The sequence below is a fragment of the Hemiscyllium ocellatum genome, chromosome 35 (assembly GCF_020745735.1).
Source record: "Hemiscyllium ocellatum isolate sHemOce1 chromosome 35, sHemOce1.pat.X.cur, whole genome shotgun sequence".
NCBI lineage: Eukaryota > Metazoa > Chordata > Chondrichthyes > Orectolobiformes > Hemiscylliidae > Hemiscyllium > Hemiscyllium ocellatum.
In genome coordinates, this window is record NC_083435.1 from 15,208,637 (window position 1) to 15,228,881 (window position 20,245).

The window sequence follows — 20,245 nt, forward strand, 5'->3', positions numbered from 1 at the left end:
GTTCAGATGGTTTATGTACAGAATAATGGATACCTGGGAGTGAGTTACAGACTGGAATCTAATCGAGGGGTTCAGATGGTTTAGAAACAGAATAATGGATACCTGGGTGTGAGTTACAGACTGGAATCTAATCGAGGGGTTCAGATGGTTGATATCTGGCTAGTTAGCGGCATGGTGGCACATAGCGCCAGAGACCAAGGTTCAATTCCCGACTCAGGCGACTGACTTTGTGGAGTATGCACATTCTCCCCGTGTCTGCGTGGGTTTCGTCTGGGTACTCCGGTTTCCTCCCACAGTCCAAAGATGTGCAGGTCAGTTGAATTGGCCATGCTAAATTGCCCGTAGTGCTACATATGGGGTAAATGTAGGGGTATGGGTGGGTTGCGCTTCGGCGGGTCGGTGTGGACTTGTTGGGCCGTAGGGCCTGTTTCCACGCTGTAAGTAATCTAATCTAATAGAGAATAATGGATACCTGGGAGTGAGTTACAGACTGGAATCTAATCGAGAGGTTCAGATGGTTTATATACAGAATAATGGATACCTGGGAGTGAGTTACAGACTGGAATCTAATCGAGGGGTTCAGATGGTTTATATACAGAATAATGGATACCTGGGAGTGAGTTACAGACTGGATTCCAATCGAGGGGTTCAGATGGTTTATATACAGAATAATGGATACCTGGGAGTGAGTTACAGACTGGAATCTAATCGAGGGTTTCAGATGGTTTATATACAGAATAATAGATACCTGGGAGTGAGTTACAGACTGGAATCTAATCGAGGTGTTCAATTCGTTTATATAGAGCATAATGGATACCTGGGAGTGAGTTACAGACTGGAATCTAATCGAGGGGTTCAGATGGTTTATATACAGAATAACGCATACCTGGGTGTGATGGTTTATAAAGAGAATAATGGATACCTGGGGATGTGTTAGAGACTGGAATCAAATCGAGGGGCTCAGTTGGTTTATATACAGAATAATGGATACCTATGAGTGAGTTACAGACTGGAATCTAATCGAGGGGTTCAGATGGTTTATATAGAGAATAATGGATACCTGGGAGTGTGTTACAGACTGGAATCTAATCGAGGGGTTCAGATGGTTGATATATGGTTAGTGGGGGGCATGGTGGCACACAGCGCCAGAGACCCAGGTTCAATTCCTACCTCAGGCGACTGATTTTGTGGAGTTTGCACGTTCTCCCCGTGTCTGCATGGGTTTCCTCCGGGTACTCCGGTTTCCTCCCACAGTCACAAAGATGTGCGGGTCAGGTGAATGGACCATGCTAAATTGCCCGTAGTGTTCGATAAGGGGTAAATGTAGGGGTATGGGTGGGTTGCGCTTCGGCGGGTCGGTGTGGACTTGTTGGGCCGAAGGGCCTGTTTCCACACTGTAAGTAATCTAAGGTAATAGAGAATAATGGATACCTGGGGGTGAGTTACAGACTGGATTCTAATCGAGGGGTTTAGAAGGTTTATATACAGAATAATGGATACCTGGAGTGCGTTACAGATTGGAATCTAATCGGGGGATTCAGATGGTTTATATACAGAATAACGGACACTTGGGAGTGAGTTACAGACTGGAATCTAATCGAGGGTTCAGATGGTTTATATACAGAATAATGGTTACCTGGGAGCGTGTTACAGACTGGAATCTAATCGAGGGGTTCAGATGGTTTATGTACAGAATAATGGGTAGCAGGGAGTGAATTAGAGACTGGAACCTAATCGTGAGGTTCAGATGGTTTATATACAGAATAATGGATACCTGGGAGTGAGTTACAGACTGGATTCTAATCGAGGGGTTTAGAAGGTTTATATACAGAATAATGGATACCTGGAGTGCGTTACAGATTGGAATCTAATCGGCGGATTCAGATGGTTTATATACAGAATAACGGACACTTGGGAGTGAGTTACAGACTGGAATCTAATCGAGGGGTTCAGATGGTTTATATACAGAATAATGGTTACCTGGGAGCGTGTTACAGACTGGAATCTAATCGAGGGGTTCAGATGGTTTATGTACAGAATAATGGGTAGCAGGGAGTGAATTAGAGACTGGAACCTAATCGTGAGGTTCAGATGGTTTATATACAGAATAATGGATACCTGGGAGTGAGTTACAGACTGGAATCTAATCGAGGGGTTCAGATGGTTTATATACAGAATAATGGATACCTGGGAGTGAGTTACAGACTGGAATCTAATCGAGGGGTTCAGATGGTTTATATACAGAATAATGGATACCTGGGAGTGAGTTACAGACTGGATTCCAATCGAGGGGTTCAGATGGTTTATATACAGAATAATGGATACCTGGGAGTGAGTTACAGACTGGAATCTAATCGAGGGTTTCAGATGGTTTATATACAGAATAATAGATACCTGGGAGTGAGTTACAGACTGGAATCTAATCGAGGTGTTCAATTCGTTTATATAGAGCATAATGGATACCTGGGAGTGAGTTACAGACTGGAATCTAATCGAGGGGTTCAGATGGTTTATATACAGAATAACGCATACCTGGGTGTGATGGTTTATAAAGAGAATAATGGATACCTGGGGATGTGTTAGAGACTGGAATCAAATCGAGGGGCTCAGTTGGTTTATATACAGAATAATGGATACCTATGAGTGAGTTACAGACTGGAATCTAATCGAGGGGTTCAGATGGTTTATATAGAGAATAATGGATACCTGGGAGTGTGTTACAGACTGGAATCTAATCGAGGGGTTCAGATGGTTGATATATGGTTAGGGGGGGGCATGGTGGCACACAGCGCCAGAGACCCAGGTTCAATTCCTACCTCAGGCGACTGATTTTGTGGAGTTTGCACGTTCTCCCCGTGTCTGCATGGGTTTCCTCCGGGTACTCCGGTTTCCTCCCACAGTCACAAAGATGTGCGGGTCAGGTGAATGGACCATGCTAAATTGCCCGTAGTGTTCGATAAGGGGTAAATGTAGGGGTATGGGTGGGTTGCGCTTCGGCGGGTCGGTGTGGACTTGTTGGGCCGAAGGGCCTGTTTCCACACTGTAAGTAATCTAAGGTAATAGAGAATAATGGATACCTGGGGGTGAGTTACAGACTGGATTCTAATCGAGGGGTTTAGAAGGTTTATATACAGAATAATGGATACCTGGAGTGCGTTACAGATTGGAATCTAATCGGGGGATTCAGATGGTTTATATACAGAATAACGGACACTTGGGAGTGAGTTACAGACTGGAATCTAATCGAGGGGTTCAGATGGTTTATATACAGAATAATGGTTACCTGGGAGCGTGTTACAGACTGGAATCTAATCGAGGGGTTCAGATGGTTTATGTACAGAATAATGGGTAGCAGGGAGTGAATTAGAGACTGGAACCTAATCGTGAGGTTCAGATGGTTTATATACAGAATAATGGATACCTGGGAGTGAGTTACAGACTGGATTCTAATCGAGGGGTTTAGAAGGTTTATATACAGAATAATGGATACCTGGAGTGCGTTACAGATTGGAATCTAATCGGCGGATTCAGATGGTTTATATACAGAATAACGGACACTTGGGAGTGAGTTACAGACTGGAATCTAATCGAGGGGTTCAGATGGTTTATATACAGAATAATGGTTACCTGGGAGCGTGTTACAGACTGGAATCTAATCGAGGGGTTCAGATGGTTTATGTACAGAATAATGGGTAGCAGGGAGTGAATTAGAGACTGGAACCTAATCGTGAGGTTCAGATGGTTTATATACAGAATAATGGATACCTGGGAGTGAGTTACAGACTGGAATCTAATCGAGGGGTTCAGATGGTTTATATACAGAATAATGGATACCTGGGAGTGAGTTACAGACTGGAATCTAATCGAGGGGTTCAGATGGTTGATATCTGGCTAGTTAGTGGCATGGTGGCAAACAGCGCCAGAGACCCAGGTTCAATTCCCATCTCAGGCGACTGACTGTGTGGAGTTTGCACGTTCTCCCCGTGTCTGCGTGGGTTTCGTCTGGGTACTCCGGTTTCCTCCCACAGTCCAAAGTTGTGCAGGTCAGTTGAATTGGCCATGCTAAATTGCCCGTAGTGTTAGGTAAGGGGTAAATGTAGGGGTATGGGTGGGTTGCGCTTCGGCGGGTCGGTGTGGACTTGCTGGGCCGAAGGGCCTGTTTCCACACTGTAAGTCTAATCTAATCTAGTAGAGAAGAATGGATACCTGGGAGTGTGTTACAGACTGGAATCTAATCGAGGGGTTCAGATGGTTTATGTACAGAATAATGGATACCTGGGAGTGAGTTACAGACCAGAATCTAATCGAGGTGTTCAGTTCGTTTACATAGAGAATAATCGATACCTGGGGGTGAGTTACAGACTGGAATATAATCGAGGGTTTCAGAAGGTTTATATACAGAATAATGGATACCTATGAGTGAGTTACAGACTGGAATCTAATCGAGGGGTTCAGATGGTTTATATAGAGAATAATGGATACCTGGGGGTGAGTTACAGACTGTCATTTAATCGAGGGGTTCAGATAGTTTATATACAGAATAATGGATACCTGGGAGTGAGTTACAGACTGGAATCTAATCGAGGGGTTCAGATGGTTTATATACAGAATAACGGATACCTGGGTGTGAGTTACAGAATGGAATCTAATCGAGGGGTTCAGATGGTTTATATACAGAATAACGGATACCTGGGTGTGAGTTACAGCCTGGAATCTAATCAAGGAGTTCAGATGGTTTATATATAGAATAATGGATACCTGGGAGTGTGTTACAGACTGGAATCTAATCGAGGGGTTCAGATGGTTTATATACAGAATAATGGATACCTGGGAGTGAGTTACAGATTGTAATCTAATCGCGGGGTTCAGATGGTTTATATAGAGAATAATGGATACCTGGGAGTGTGTTATAGAATGGAATCTAATCGAGGGGTTCAGATGGATTATATAGAGAATAATGGATACCTGGGAGTGAGTTACAGACTGGAATCGTATCGAGGGGTTCAGTTGGTTTATATGGAGAATAATGGATACCTGGGGGTGAGTTACAGACTGGAGTCTAATCGAGGGGTTCAGATGGTTTATATATAGAATAATGGATACCTGGGAGTGAGTTACAGACTGGAATCTAATCGAGGGATTCAGATGATTTAGATACAGAATAATGGATACCTGGGAGTGAGTTACAGACTGGAATCTAATCGAGGGGTTCAGATGGTTTATATACAGAATAATGGATACCTGGGGGTGAGTTACAGACTGGAATCAAATCGAGAGGTTCTGATGGTTTATATACAGAATAATGGATACCTGGGAGTGAGTTACAGACTGGAATTTAATCGAGGGGATCAGATGGTTTATATACTGAATAATGGATACCAGGGAGTGAGTTCCAGACTGGAAGCTAATCGAGGGGTTCAGATGGTTTATATACAGAATAATGGATACCTGGGAGTGAGTTACAGAATGGATTCTAATCGAGGGGTTCAGATGGTTTATACACAGAAGAGTGTATACCTGGGGATGAGATACAGACTGGAATCTAATCAAGGGGTTCAGACGGTTTATATACAGAATAATGGATACCTATGAGTGAGTTACAGACTGGAATCTAATCGAGGGGTTCAGATGGTTCATATACAGAATAATGGATAACTGGGAGTGGGTTACAGACTGGAATCTAATTGAGGGGTTCAGATGGTTTATATACAGAATAATGGATACCTGGGAGTGTGTTACAGACCGGAATCTAATCGAGGTGTTCAGTTCGTTTATATAGAGAATAATCGATACCTGGGGGTGAGTTACAGACTGGAATCTAATCGAGGGGTTCAGATGGCTTATATATAGAAAAATGGATACCTGGGGGTGTGTTACAGACCGGAATCTAATCGAGGTGTTCAGGTCGTTTATATACAGAATAATGGATACCTGGGAGAGTGTATTACAGGCTGGAATCTAATCGAGGTGTTCAATTCGTATATATAGAGCATATTGGATACCTGGGAAAGAGTTACAGACTGGATTCTAATCGAGGGGTTCAGATGGTTTATATACAGAATAATGGATACCTGGGAGTGTGTTACAGACTGGAATCTAATCGAGGGGTTCAGATGGTTTATGTACAGAATAATGGATACCTGGAGTGAGTTACAGACTGGAATCTAATCGAGGGGTTCAGATGGTTTAGATACAGAATAATGGATACCTGGGAGTGTGTTACAGACTGGAATCTAATCGCGGGGTTCAGATGGTTTATATAGAGAATAATGGATACCTGGGAGTGTGTTATAGAATGGAATCTAATCGAGGGGTTCAGATGGATTATATACAGAATAATGGATACCTGGGAGTGAGTTACAGACTGGAATCGTATCGAGGGGTTCAGTTGGTTTATATGGAGAATAATGGATACCTGGGGGTGAGTTACAGACTGTAATTTAATCGAGGGGTTCAGATAGTTTATATATAGTATAATGGATACCTGGGAGTGAGTTATAGACTGGAATCTAATCGAGGGGTTCAGATGGTTGATATCTGGCTAGTTAGCGGCATGGTGGCACACAGCGCCAGAGACCCAGGTTCAATTCCCGACTAAGGCGACTGACTGTGTGGAGTTTGCACATTCTCCCCGTGTCTGCGTGGGTTTCGTCTGGGTACTCCGGTTTCCTCCCACAGTCCAAAGATGTGCTGGTCAGTTGAATTGGCCATGCTAAATTGCCCGTAGTGTTAGATATGGGGTATATGTAGGGGTATGGGTGGGTTGCGCTTCGGCGGGTCGGTGTGGACTTGTTGGGCCGAAGGGCCTGTTTCCACACTCTAAGTAATCTAATCTAATAGAGAATAATGGATACCTGGGAGTGAGTTACAGACTGGAATCTAATCGAGGGTTTCAGATGGTTTATATACAGAATAATGGATACCTGGGAGTGAGTTACAGACTGGATTCCAATCGAGGGGTTCAGATGGTTTATATACAGAATAATGGATACCTGGGAGTGAGTTACAGACTGGAATCTAATCGAGGGGTTCAGTTCGTTTATATAGAGCATAATGGATACCTGGGAGTGAGTTACAGACTGGATTCTAATCGAGGGGTTCAGATGGTTTATATAGAGAATAATGGATACCTGGGAGTGTGTTACAGAATGGAATCTAATCGAGGGGTTCAGATGGTTTATATAGAGAATAATGGATACCTGGGAGTGTGTTACAGAATGGAATCTAATCGAGGGGTTCAGATGGTTTATATACAGAATAATGGATACCTGGGAGTGAGTTACAGATTGGAATCTAATCGCGGGGTTCAGATGGTTTATATAGAGAATAATGGATACCTGGGGGTGAGTTAGAGACTGGAATCAAATCGAGGGGCTCAGTTGGTTTGTATACAGAATAATGGATACCTGGGGGTGAGTTACAGACTGGAATCTAATCGAGGGGTTCAGATGGTTTATATACAGAATAATGGATACCTGGGAGTGAGTTACAGACTGGAATCTAATCGAGGGGTTCAGATGGTTTATATACAGAATAATGGATACCTATGAGTGAGTTACAGACTGGAATCTAATCGAGGGGTTCAGATGGTTTATATAGAGAATAATGGATACCTGGGGGTGAGTTACAGACTGGAATATAATCGAGGGGTTCAGATGGTTTATAAAGAGACTAATGGATACCTGGGGATGAGTTAGAGACTGGAATCAAATCAGGGGCACAGTTGGTTTATATACAGAATAATGGATACCTATGTGTGAGTTACAGAGTGGAATCTAATCGAGGGGTTCAGATGGTTTATATACAGAATAATGGATACCTGGGGGTGAGTTACAGACTGGAATCTAATCGAGGGGTTCAGATGGTTGAAATACAGAATAATGGATACCAGGGAGTGTGTTACAGACCGGAATCTAATCGAGGTGTTCAGTTCGTTTATATCAAGCATAATGGATACCTGGGAGTGAGTTACAGACTGGATTCTAATCGAGGGGTTCAGATGGTTTATATACAGAATAATGGATACCTGGGAGTGAGTTACAGATTGTAATCTAATCGCGGGGTTCAGATGGTTTATATAGAGAATAATGGATACCTGGGAGTGTGTTATAGAATGGAATCTAATCGAGGGGTTCAGATGGATTATATACAGAATAATGGATACCTGGGAGTGAGTTACAGATTGGAATCTAATCGCGGGGTTCAGATGGTTTATATAGAGAATAATCGATACCTGGGGGTGAGTTACAGACTGGAATATAATCGAGGGGTTCAGATGGTTTATAAAGAGAATAAAGGATACCTGGGAGTGTGTATCAGACTGGAATCTAATCGAGGTGTTCAGTTCGTTTATATAGAGAATAATGGATACCTGGAGGTGAGTTGCAGACTGGAATCTAATCGAGGGGTTCAGATGGTTTATATACAGAATAATGGATACCTATGAGTGAGTTACAGACTGGAATCTAATCGAGGGGTTCAGATGGTTTATCTACAGAATAACGGACACTTGGGAGTGAGTTACAGACTGGAATCTAATCGAGGGCTTCAGATGATTTGTATACAGAATAATGGATACCTGGGAGTGAGTTACAGACTGGAATCTAATCGAGGGGTTCAGATGGTTTATATACAGAATAATGGATACCTGGGAGTGAGTTACAGACTGGAATCTAATCGAGGGGTTCAGATGGTTTATATACAGAATAATGGATACCTGGGAGTGAGTTACAGACTGGAATCTTATCGAGGGGTTCAGTTGGTTTGTATACAGAATAATGGATAGCAGGGAGTGTGTTACAGACCGGAATCTAATCGAGGTGTTCAGTTCGTGTATATAGAGCATAATTGATACCTGGGAGTGAGTTACAGACTGGATTCTAATCGAGGGGTTCAGATGGTTTATATACAGAATAATGAATACCTGGGAGTGAGTTACAGATTGGAATCTAATCGCGGGGTTCAGATGGTTTATATAGAGAATAATGGATACCTGGGGGTGAGTTACAGACTGTAATTTAATCGAGGGGTTCAGATGGCTTATATACAGAATAATGGATACCTGGGGGTGAGTTAGAGGCTGGAATCAAATCGAGGGGCTCAGTTGGTTTATATACAGAATAATGAATACCTATGAGTGAGTTACAGACTGGAATCTAATCGAGGGGTTCAGATGGTTTATATAGAGAATAATGGATACCTGGGGGTGAGTTACAGACGGGAATATAATCGAGGGGTTCAGATGGTTTATAAAGAGAATAATGGATACCTGGGGATGAGTTAGAGACTGGAATCAAATCGAGGGGCACAGTTGGTTTATATACAGAATAATGGATACCTATGTGTGAGTTACAGACTGGAATCTAATCGAGGGGTTCAGATGGTTTATATAGAGAATAATGGATACCTGGTGGGGGGAGTTACAGACTGTAATTTAATCGAGGGGTTCAGATGGTTTATATTCAGAATAATGGATACCTGGGGGTGAGTTACAGACTGGAATCTAATCGAGGGGTTCAGATGGTTGATATATGGTTAGTGGATACCTGGGATTGGGTTACAGTCTGGCATATTATCGAGAGGTTCAGATGGTCTATATACAGAGTAATGGATACCTGGGAGTGTGTATCAGACTGGAATCTAATCGTGGTGTTCAGTTCGTTTATATAGAGAATAATGGATACCTGGGGGTGAGTTGCAGACTGGAATCTAATCGAGGGGTTCAGATGGTTTTTATACAGAATAATGGATACCTATGAGTGAGTTACAGACTGGAATCTAATCGAGGGGTTCAGATGGTTTATATAGAGAATAATGGATACCTGGGAGTGTGTTACAGACTGGAATCTAGTCGAGGGGTTCAGATGGTTTATATACAGAATAATGGATACCTGGGAGTGAGTTACAGATTGGAATCTAATCGGGGGATTCAGATGGTTTATCTACAGAATAATGGATACCTGCATGTGAGGTACAGACTGGAATCTAATCGAGGGCTTCAGATGGTTTATTTACAGAATAACAGATACCTGGGAGTGTGTTACAGACTGAAATCTAATCGAGGTGTTCAGATGGTTTACATACAGAATAATGGGTACCAGGGAGTGAGTTACAGACTGGAATCTAATCGAGGGGTTCAGATGGTTGATATTTGGTTAGTGGGCGGCATGGTGCCACAGTGGTTAGCACTGCTGCCTCACAGCGCCAGAGACCCAGGTTCAATTCCAGACTCAGGCGACTGACTGTGTGGAGTTTGCACATTCTCCCCGTGTCTGCGTGGGTTTCCTCCGGGTACTCCGGTTTCCTCCCACAGTCCAAAGATGTGCGGGTCAGGTGAATTGGCCATGCTAAATTGCCCGTAGTGTTCGATAAGGGGTAAATGTAGGGGTATGGGTGGGTTGCGCTTTGGCGGGTCGGTGTGGACTTGTTGGGCCGAAGGGCCTGTTTCCACACTGTAAGTAATCTAAGGTAATAGAGAATAATGGATACCTGGGGGTGAGTTACAGACTGGATTCTAATCGAGGTGTTCATTTCGTTTATATAGAGCATAATGGATACCTGGGAGTGAGTTACAGACTGGAATCTAATCGAGGGGTTCAGATGGTTTATATACAGAATAATGGATACCTGGGTGTAAGTCACAGACTGGAATCTAATCGAGGTGTTCAGATGGTTTATATACAGAATAATGGATACCTGCATGTGAGGTACAGACTGGAATCTAATCGAGGGCTTCAGATGGTTTATTTACAGAATAACAGATACCTGGGAGTGTGTTACAGACTGAAATCTAATCGAGGTGTTCAGATGGTTTACATACAGAATAATGGGTACCAGGGAGTGAGTTACAGACTGGAATCTAATCGAGGGGTTCAGATGGTTTATATAGAGAATAATGGATACCTGGGAGTGAGTTACAGACTGGAATCTAATCGAGAGGTTCAGATGGTTGATATTTGGTTAGTGGGCGGCATGGTGCCACAGTGGTTAGCACTGCTGCCTCACAGCGCCAGAGACCCAGGTTCAATTCCAGACTCAGGCGACTGACTGTGTGGAGTTTGCACATTCTCCCCGTGTCTGCGTGGGTTTCCTCCGGGTACTCCGGTTTCCTCCCACAGTCCAAAGATGTGCGGGTCAGGTGAATTGGCCATGCTAAATTGCCCGTAGTGTTCGATAAGGGGTAAATGTAGGGGTATGGGTGGGTTGCGCTTTGGCGGGTCGGTGTGGACTTGTTGGGCCGAAGGGCCTGTTTCCACACTGTAAGTAATCTAAGGTAATAGAGAATAATGGATACCTGGGGGTGAGTTACAGACTGGATTCTAATCGAGGTGTTCATTTCGTTTATATAGAGCATAATGGATACCTGGGAGTGAGTTACAGACTGGAATCTAATCGAGGGGTTCAGATGGTTTATATACAGAATAATGGATACCTGGGTGTAAGTCACAGACTGGAATCTAATCGAGGTGTTCAGATGGTTTATATACAGAATAATGGATACCTGCATGTGAGGTACAGACTGGAATCTAATCGAGGGCTTCAGATGGTTTATTTACAGAATAACAGATACCTGGGAGTGTGTTACAGACTGAAATCTAATCGAGGTGTTCAGATGGTTTACATACAGAATAATGGGTACCAGGGAATGAGTTACAGACTGGAATCTAATCGAGGGGTTCAGATGGTTTATATAGAGAATAATGGATACCTGGGAGTGAGTTACAGACTGGAATCTAATCGAGAGGTTCAGATGGTTGATATTTGGTTAGTGGGCGGCATGGTGCCACAGTGGTTAGCACTGCTGCCTCACAGCGCCAGAGACCCAGGTTCAATTCCAGACTCAGGCGACTGACTGTGTGGAGTTTGCACATTCTCCCCGTGTCTGCGTGGGTTTCCTCCGGGTACTCCGGTTTCCTCCCACAGTCCAAAGATGTGCGGGTCAGGTGAATTGGCCATGCTAAATTGCTCGTAGTGTTCGATAAGGGGTAAATGTAGGGGTATGGGTGGGTTGCGCTTTGGCGGGTCGGTGTGGACTTGTTGGGCTGAAGGGCCTGTTTCCACACTGTAAGTAATCTAAGGTAATAGAGAATAATGGATACCTGGGGGTGAGTTACAGACTGGATTCTAATCGAGGTGTTCATTTCGTTTATATAGAGCATAATGGATACCTGGGAGTGAGTTACAGACTGGAATCTAATCGAGGGGTTCCGATGGTTTATGTACAGAATAACGGACACTTGGGAGTGAGTTACAGGTTGGAATCTAATCGAGGGGTTCAGATGGTTTATATATGGAATACTGCACTCCTCTCCTACCCCTAGCCCTGTGTCCCTTGATGTTTTGAAGACAAAGACCTGTCTTGTGTTTCTGACACATGAGGTAGAGGCAGATGCTTACTCTCTGCTTTGTCACTCAATGAGCTCACTGCTGATCTCTTTGTTTTTGTGAATTCCTATCTATTCCCTAGACCCCTCAGTTCCCTTGCCTGACAGGTATCTTCTTCTGTCTTGGAATCATCCACTCCCCTCTCGTGAGGTGAAGAGTTTCAACGTGGTACAGCCATATAAAATTCCCTTCATCTCTGCCCTGTAACGGTGGCTTTCAGCTTAACGCAGTGTCCTTCTTCCTGGACCTGTCCATTTGGAACCACTTTGTCCAGTCCTGTATACCCTTCATCATATTGTTCCCCACTTTTCCCAACTCCAGCGGATACAAGCCCCGGCTTCATAGAATTTTCACAGATTCCTTTCAGTATCAAAACTGTGAGGCAGTTTGTCCCACAGCGCACAGCATCCCATCCACACCCATCCCCCTATCCCTGTATTCCCCATGGCTAATTCCCCTCGCCTGTACATCGATGAACACTACGGGCAATTTAGCACGGTCAATTCACCCTGACCTGCACATCTTTAGATTGTGGTTGGAAAACGGAGCACCCGGAGGAAACCCAGGCAGACACGGGGAAAATATGCAAACTCCACACAGAGAGTCGCCCAAGGCTGGGATCGAACCCGGGTCCCTGACGCTGCTGTGAGGCAGCGGTGCTAACCACTGAGCCACCGTGCCACTCTTTAAAGAGCAAAGAAGAAACTTTACAGCCCAGGATCAGGCCCTTCGGCCCTCCAAGCCTGAGCCGATCCAAACGTTCTGTCTAAACCTGTTGGTCAATTCCTGAGCATCTGTGTCCCTCTGCTCTCCACTTTCTCATGCCTCTGTCCAGACACATCTTAAATGAATCTACTGTGCCTGCCTTTACCACCTCTGCTGGCAACATGTTCCAGACACCCACCACCCTCTGTGTGAAGTACTTGCCGCGTGTATCACCTTTCCACCTCTCACCTTGAAAGCGTGACCTCTCGTTACTGAATCCCTCACCCTGGGGAAAAAGCTTGTCTCTATCCACCCTGTCTATACCCTTCAATGATTTTATAAACTTCAATCAGGTCTCCCCTCAATCTCCTTTTTTCTCGTGAAAACAAACCTAACCTACTCAACCTCTCTTCATAGCTAGCACCTTCCAGACCAGGCAACATCCTGGGAAACCTGCACCCTCTCCCAAGCGACCACATCCTTTTGGTAATGTGACGCCCAGAACTGTACACAGTATTCTAAATGCAGCCGAACCAACGTCGTGTACAGTGTTAACGTGGTACGTGCTCTTGTTGCACCTATCCTCAAAAACCATCTCATTTCAGGTGTCGGTCAACTTACATCCTTACCATGAGGAGCCTGAATTGCACACCGTGTCCTAGATGTGGTCTCACCAATGTCCACTATAACTGTAGCACGATGTCCTTTTACACCCAAGTCCCCTGGTGTTGTATCAATTCGCCTAATCACGTGTTGGGGCTGGACGCTAACATTTTGCCACTCGGACACCCAGACCCCTCCACGCCTCAAATTCTGCACTCGTTCTCTCGCATTTCTGTTCCATGTTCCATTTCTACTCTAGAGTGTCCACAACGCTCAGTGGCACGGGATTCCAGAGACCCACCAACCTCTGAGTGACCAATTCCTTTCCATCCCGGCACTGAATCTAAACTTTCCCTCCCCACGCCAGAGGGAACAACCTTCCCACGCCGGGCAGTATCTGTGTTTAAACGAGTCAGAGAAAACCAGAGCAGGGGTGGGCCATTCAGCCCTTTGAGCCTGTTGTGCTATCCCACACAATTGTCTAGCTCAGTGCCCTGTTTCCCCCACAATCTCGTTAACTTTTAGATGAGATTAGATTACTTACAGTGTGGAAACAGGCCCTTTGGCCCAACAAGTCCACACCGACCCGCCGAAGCGCAACCCACCCATACCCCTACATTTACCCCTAACACTACGGGCAATTTAGCATGGCCAATTCACCTGACCCGCACATCTTTGGACTGTGGGAGGAAACCGGAGCACCCAGAGGAAACCCACGCAGACACGGGGAGAACGCGCAAACTCCACACAGTCAGTTGCCTGAGGTGGGAATTGAACCCAGGTTTCTGGCGCTGTGAGGCAGCAGTGCTCACCACTGTGCCACCATGCCGCCCAAACCCCTGAGGATCACGTCACAACTGCTTCTTGAAAGCTTTCGCTGTTCTAGCCTTAGCCGTTCCCTCTTCTCAGCCATTTCATCATTCCTTGTTGGAGGATCCCTCGAAGGAAGGGATGCGTTTGGCATTCCTGGCACACCTTCCCGTCAGTGTGGAAACTAAACCTGTAATAGTCCAGGAGTGGTCACGCCGATAAATCGGATTCAGACACACCCCGCTGCTTTATACTCAGATCCAAGATGGCCGACTGGCCTTCTCAGTCGCCTGTCCTCCCAGTGCCTTATGAGTGAAGGACAGCCAAGAGTCTTTTGTCCATGACCTCTCCAAAGTCTGTCACCGTGAAGTTACTCTCTGCATTTCAGTTGCTCTCCTCTGCCACGATCTCTCCATCAGCTGGCGGTCACTCCTCGCAATGTTTCGCAACACCGACGAACGCCATAGAGTCCCTACGCAGGCCGTTTGGCCCATTGAGTCCACACTGACCCTCCGAAGAGCATCCCACTCAGACACAAACCATTCTCCCCCCACTCCCCATCCTATCCCTTTAACCCCACATTTCTCATGGCCCTGACCTACACACCTTTGGACTGTGGGAGGAAACTGGAGCACCTGGAGGAAGCCAACGCAGACACAGGGAGAATGTGCAAACTCCACACAGACAGTCGCTCGAGGCTGGAATCGAACCTGGGTCCCCGTGGCTGTGAGGCAGCAGTGCTAGCCACTGAGCCACTGTGCCACCGTGCCGCCCACGGGATATTAATAACAGTTGAATCCCCATCCCCATCCTCACAGCACCAGGGACCCGGGTTCAATTCCACCCTCAGGCGACTGACTGTGTGGAGTTTGCACATTCTCCCTGTGTCTGTGTGGGTTTCCTCCGGGTGCTCCGGTTTCCTCCCACAGTCCAAAGATTTGCGGGTCAGGGTGGATTGGCCGTTCTAGATTACAGCCTAGTGACCAGGAATGTGCCGGTGAGGTGGGTTAGCCCTGGAAACGCAGGGTTACAGGGGTGTGGGGTGGGTCGGGTCTGGGTGGGATGCCCTTTGGAGGGCCAGTACGGACTAGACAGGCCGACCGGTTCCCACACCACACGGGAGTCTGTGGCTGATCCAACACCAGCATTCCTACCCTTTTCCATCGATTTCCCTACTGGTCAAGAACCCATCTACCTCACCCTGAGATATACAGGAGGGCTCTGTGCACCTTCCCCACCCCCACTCTCATTCTGACTCTCTCTCTCTCTCTCTCTGTGAATCCCAAACACACTCAGCCCTCTGACTGAATGAACACAGAGCTGGGGCAGGCTGGCACTACAGGGAGGGTGTGACCCAGCCGCGGGTTCCCAGGTGGTATGGGGTGACACAATCCTAGCAAAACAAGTTCACAGCTCCACCTCCTCCCTCCCTCCCTCCCTCCCTCCACTACACCGGCTCCAGGAGGACAGCAACAGGCCGTATGGGACCGTTAGCATGCAACCTACCAGATGTGGGACACATTCTGTGGGGGTGTGTCCCTGTGTGTGTGTGTGTGTGTGTGTCTGTGTGTGTGTATGTGCGCGCGCGCGCGCGTGTGTCTGTGTCTCTGTATGTGTGTGTCCCTGTGTGTATGTGTGTGTCTGAGTGTGTGTGTCCCTGTGTGTGTGTGTGTGTGTGCGCGTGTCTGTGTCTGTGTGTGTCTCTGTATGTGTGTGTCTGTGTGTGTGTCTGTGTGTGTGTGTCTGTGTCACTGTGTGTGTGTGTGTCCCTGTGTGCGTCTGTGTCTGTGTGTGTGTGTGTCTGTGTTCTGTGTGTGTCCGTGTGTGTGTCTCTCTATGTGTGTGTCCCTGTGACTGTGTGTGTCTCTCTGTGTGTGTGTGTCTCTATATGTGTCTGTGTGTCTCTATATGTGTGTGTCCCTGTGACTGTGTGTGTCTCTCTCTAAGTGTGTGTGTGTCTCTATATGTGTGTGTGTCCCTGTGTGTCTCTCTATGTCTGTGTGTCTCTATATATATATGTGTGTGTGTGTCTGTGTGTCTCTACGTGTGTGTGTCCCTGTGTCTCTATATGTGTGTGTGTCTGTGTGCCTCTGTATGTGTCCCTGTGTGTGTGTGTGTCTATAGTGGGATGGATGCACAGAGCTCACCCCTCTTTATAACAACAGAAAGGGCCCTGTACTAATCTGACTGTCCTTGTGTTCCACACAAACCCAGCCGTGTGTGTGTGTGATCACGGTCCGTCTGGCTGCTCTGCCCTCAGGGTCTCAGCAGCTGGGGATGGTCAGTGTGAGTGTGTGGGACACACACACAGACAGAGGCTGTCTCACTCCCGGTCCCTGCAGCAGCCCTCCTATCTCCAGCCAGTCTCCCCTCCCTCCCCAGCACCTTTACCTGCTCGTTCTCCTGCATGGAAGCGGCCAGGGGTAGTCCATCCGCCACCCGGGCGATCATGGTCATCAGGATCATCTTGCTGTAGGGGGCTGAGTGTGTGTTAGAGAGAGAGAGAGACACACACACAGAGCTGCTGCTGCTGCTGCTGCTGCTGGGGGGCTGGCTGTGTGTGTTAGAGATACACACACACACACAGAGACACACAGGGAGGGAGAGAGAGAGCCGCAGCAGCTGGAAGTAAACTCCGAGAGCCCCAGGAGAGGGAGAGGGAGAGAGAGAGAGAGGGAGGGAGGGAGAGAGAGAGAGGGAGGGAGAGAGTGACGTGGCTGTTTCCACACTGCAGCTCCGCGTCAGCACCTTCACCACCCACACCCACACACACACATACACTCACAGATATACACACACACAGACACACTCACATAGATATACGCACAGACAGACACACACACACTCACACTCACAGATATACACACAGACAGACACACACACATACACACAGAGATATATATACACACACACACAAATATACACACAGGCACACAACCCCACACACACAGATATACACACTGACACACTCACACACACAGACACACATATACACACACAGACACATTCACAGATATACACACAGACAGACACACACACACTCACAGATATACACATACCCACACACTCACAGGTATACAGACACACACTCACAGATGTACACACAGACAGACACACACACTCACAGATATACACACTGACACACACACAGATATACACACACACAGACACAGATATACACACAGACACATTCACAGATGTACACACAGACAGACACACACACTCACAGATATACACACTGACACACACACACAGATATACACACACAGACACACAGACACAGATATACACACAGACACATTCACAGATATACACACAGACAGACACACACACACTCACATAGACACACACTCACAGATATACACACAGGCACACACCCCCCCACACACACACAGATATACACACTGACAGACACACTCACACACAGATATACACACACACAGGCACAGATATACACACACAGACACACAGATATACACATACACTCACACTCACAGATACACACACACAAACACACTCACAAATACATACACAGACATACACACACAGACACAGATATATGCATACACTCACACTCACAGATACACACACAGACACACTCACAGATACACACAAATACACACACTCACAGATACACTCACAGATACACTCACAGATACACACAGGCACAGTCACAGATACACACTCACACGCTCACAGATACACAGACACAGACACATACACAGCAACACATACACACACTAACAGACACAGATACAGATACGTACATGGACACAGACACACATACACAAGCACACAAACAGAGGGGAGGGGAGGGGAGAGGGATAGGGAGAGCGGTGTGGGATGGGAAAGGGGAGGGGGATGGAGGTGGGGAGGGGAGTGGGGAGGGGAATGGGGAGGGGATGTGGAGGGGAGGGGGATGGGGAGGGGATGGGGATGGAAAGGGGATGTGGAGGGGGAGGGGAGGGGGATGGGACGAGGATGGGGATGGGAAGGGGAAGTGGAGGGGGAAGAGGATGCAATGGGGGGAGGGGAGGGGGATGGGGACAGGAGGGGGATGGGGAGGGGAGGGGGATGGGGAGAAGGATTGGTGAGGGGAGAGGATGGGGAAGGGGAGGGAAGGGGTTTGGGGGAGTGGCAGTGGATGGGGGAGGGGATGGGGGTGGCGGGTGTTAGGGAAGGGAGAGGGATGGGGAGAGGAGGGGGATGGGGAGGGGAATGTGGGAAGGGAGGGGGGATGGGGGATAGGGGAATGGGGAGGGGGATGGGGGAGCTGAAGGGGATGGGGGAAGGGAATGGGGAGCAGAAGGGGATGGGTGAAGGGAGGGGGATGGGGAGGGGAGAGGGATGGGGAGGGGAAGGGCATGTGGAGCAGAGGGAGATGGGAGAGGGGATGGGAATGGGGAGGGGAGGGGGATGGGGAGAGGGGGGATGGGGAGCGGAGGGGGATGGGGAGGAGAGAGGGGGATTGGGGAGGGAAGGGGAGGGGGATGGCGAGGGGAGGGGAATGGGGAGGGGAGGGGATGGGGGAGGCTAGGGTGATGGGGAGGGGAAGGGCATGTGGAGCAGAGGGAGATGGGGGATGGGGAGCAGAAGGGGATGGGGAGGGGACGGGAGTGGGGAGTGGATGGGGGAGGCGAGGGTGATGGGGAGGGGAAAGGGATGGGGAGGGGAAGGGCATGTGGAGCAGAGGGAGATGGGGGAGGGGAGGGGGATGGGGAGAGGAAGGGGATGTGGAGCAGAGGGGGAGGGGAGGGGCATGTGGAGCAGAGGGAGATGGGGGAGGGGATGGGGATGGGGGTTGGGGAGGGGGAGGGGGAGGGGAGGGGATTGGAGGGGAGGGGGATGAGGGAGGGGAGGGATATGGGGAGGGGGATGCCGGTGGAGAGGACGATGGGGGAGGGGGATGGGGGAGGCGAGGGTGAGGGGAGGGAGATGGGGGTGGGGAGAGGAGGTGGATGGGGAGCAGAAAGGAATGGGGAGGGGAGGGGGAAGGACAGAGGGATAGAGAGCAGGAGGGAGTAGAGAGGAAGAGGGGAGAGGTATGGAAGAGGGAGTTTGAGGGGGAGGGGGAGAAGTGGGTGGGGGAGGAGGGAGAGAGAGGAGGGGGCAGGAGAGTGAAGGGTAGGAGAGGGGTGCACCAGGAAGGAGGGACAGCACAGGAGACGGGTCGGGGGTGTGGAAGCGAGAAACCTCCCCACCCCTCCCCTCCCCTCCCCTCCCCATCTTACTCTGCCATGAGGTACTGTCACAGGGCAGGGTGGGGGTGAGGGGTCCTGGTCAAATATCATCCTCCCCCTCCCCGTCCCCCCCACGCACCCACCGTCACCAGCAGCAGCTGGTTGAGCTAATGGTAATGTGGGAGAGCGGGACACCCAGACCAGCCCCTCGAACCAATCTTTCCAGAAGGTTCCACTGCCCAGTGAGCTGGCTTTTATTTGCCCTGTGTTGGCGTTATCGTCCTGGGCGGGTGAGGATGCCCTGTCTCAGTAAACGATAGGCCCGGCCATGGTGTGGGACCCCATCCATCTCAGAGACCACCGTCACACACACAGACAGAGAGACAGAGAGATACGACACGACCCTGGGATGGGGTGAGGATAATCCAAATTTTATTTTTGCAACTCCGACAACACTCAGGTAACTCGACATCGCCCAGGATAAAGCAGCCCCCACCCCACCCCAACCCAGTTTGAATGGAACCACATCCCCTCCCTCCCTCCTTCCCCCCCACCCACGCTCA

General features: G+C 47.9%; 1 protein-coding gene across 1 annotated transcript in view; it reads right to left on the reverse strand.

Annotated features, from left to right (window-relative positions):
* Positions 1-17,172, reverse strand: part of LOC132832435 (vesicle-trafficking protein SEC22b-like) — a 57,578-nt gene extending 40,406 nt beyond the window's left edge. The window contains exon 1 of the mRNA XM_060850419.1: positions 16,894-17,172. Within this exon, the coding sequence (XP_060706402.1) occupies positions 16,894-16,968 (75 nt within the window). The 5' untranslated portion in view covers positions 16,969-17,172. The remainder of the gene's footprint in view (positions 1-16,893) is intronic.
* Between the last annotated feature and the right edge of the window lie 3,073 nt (positions 17,173-20,245).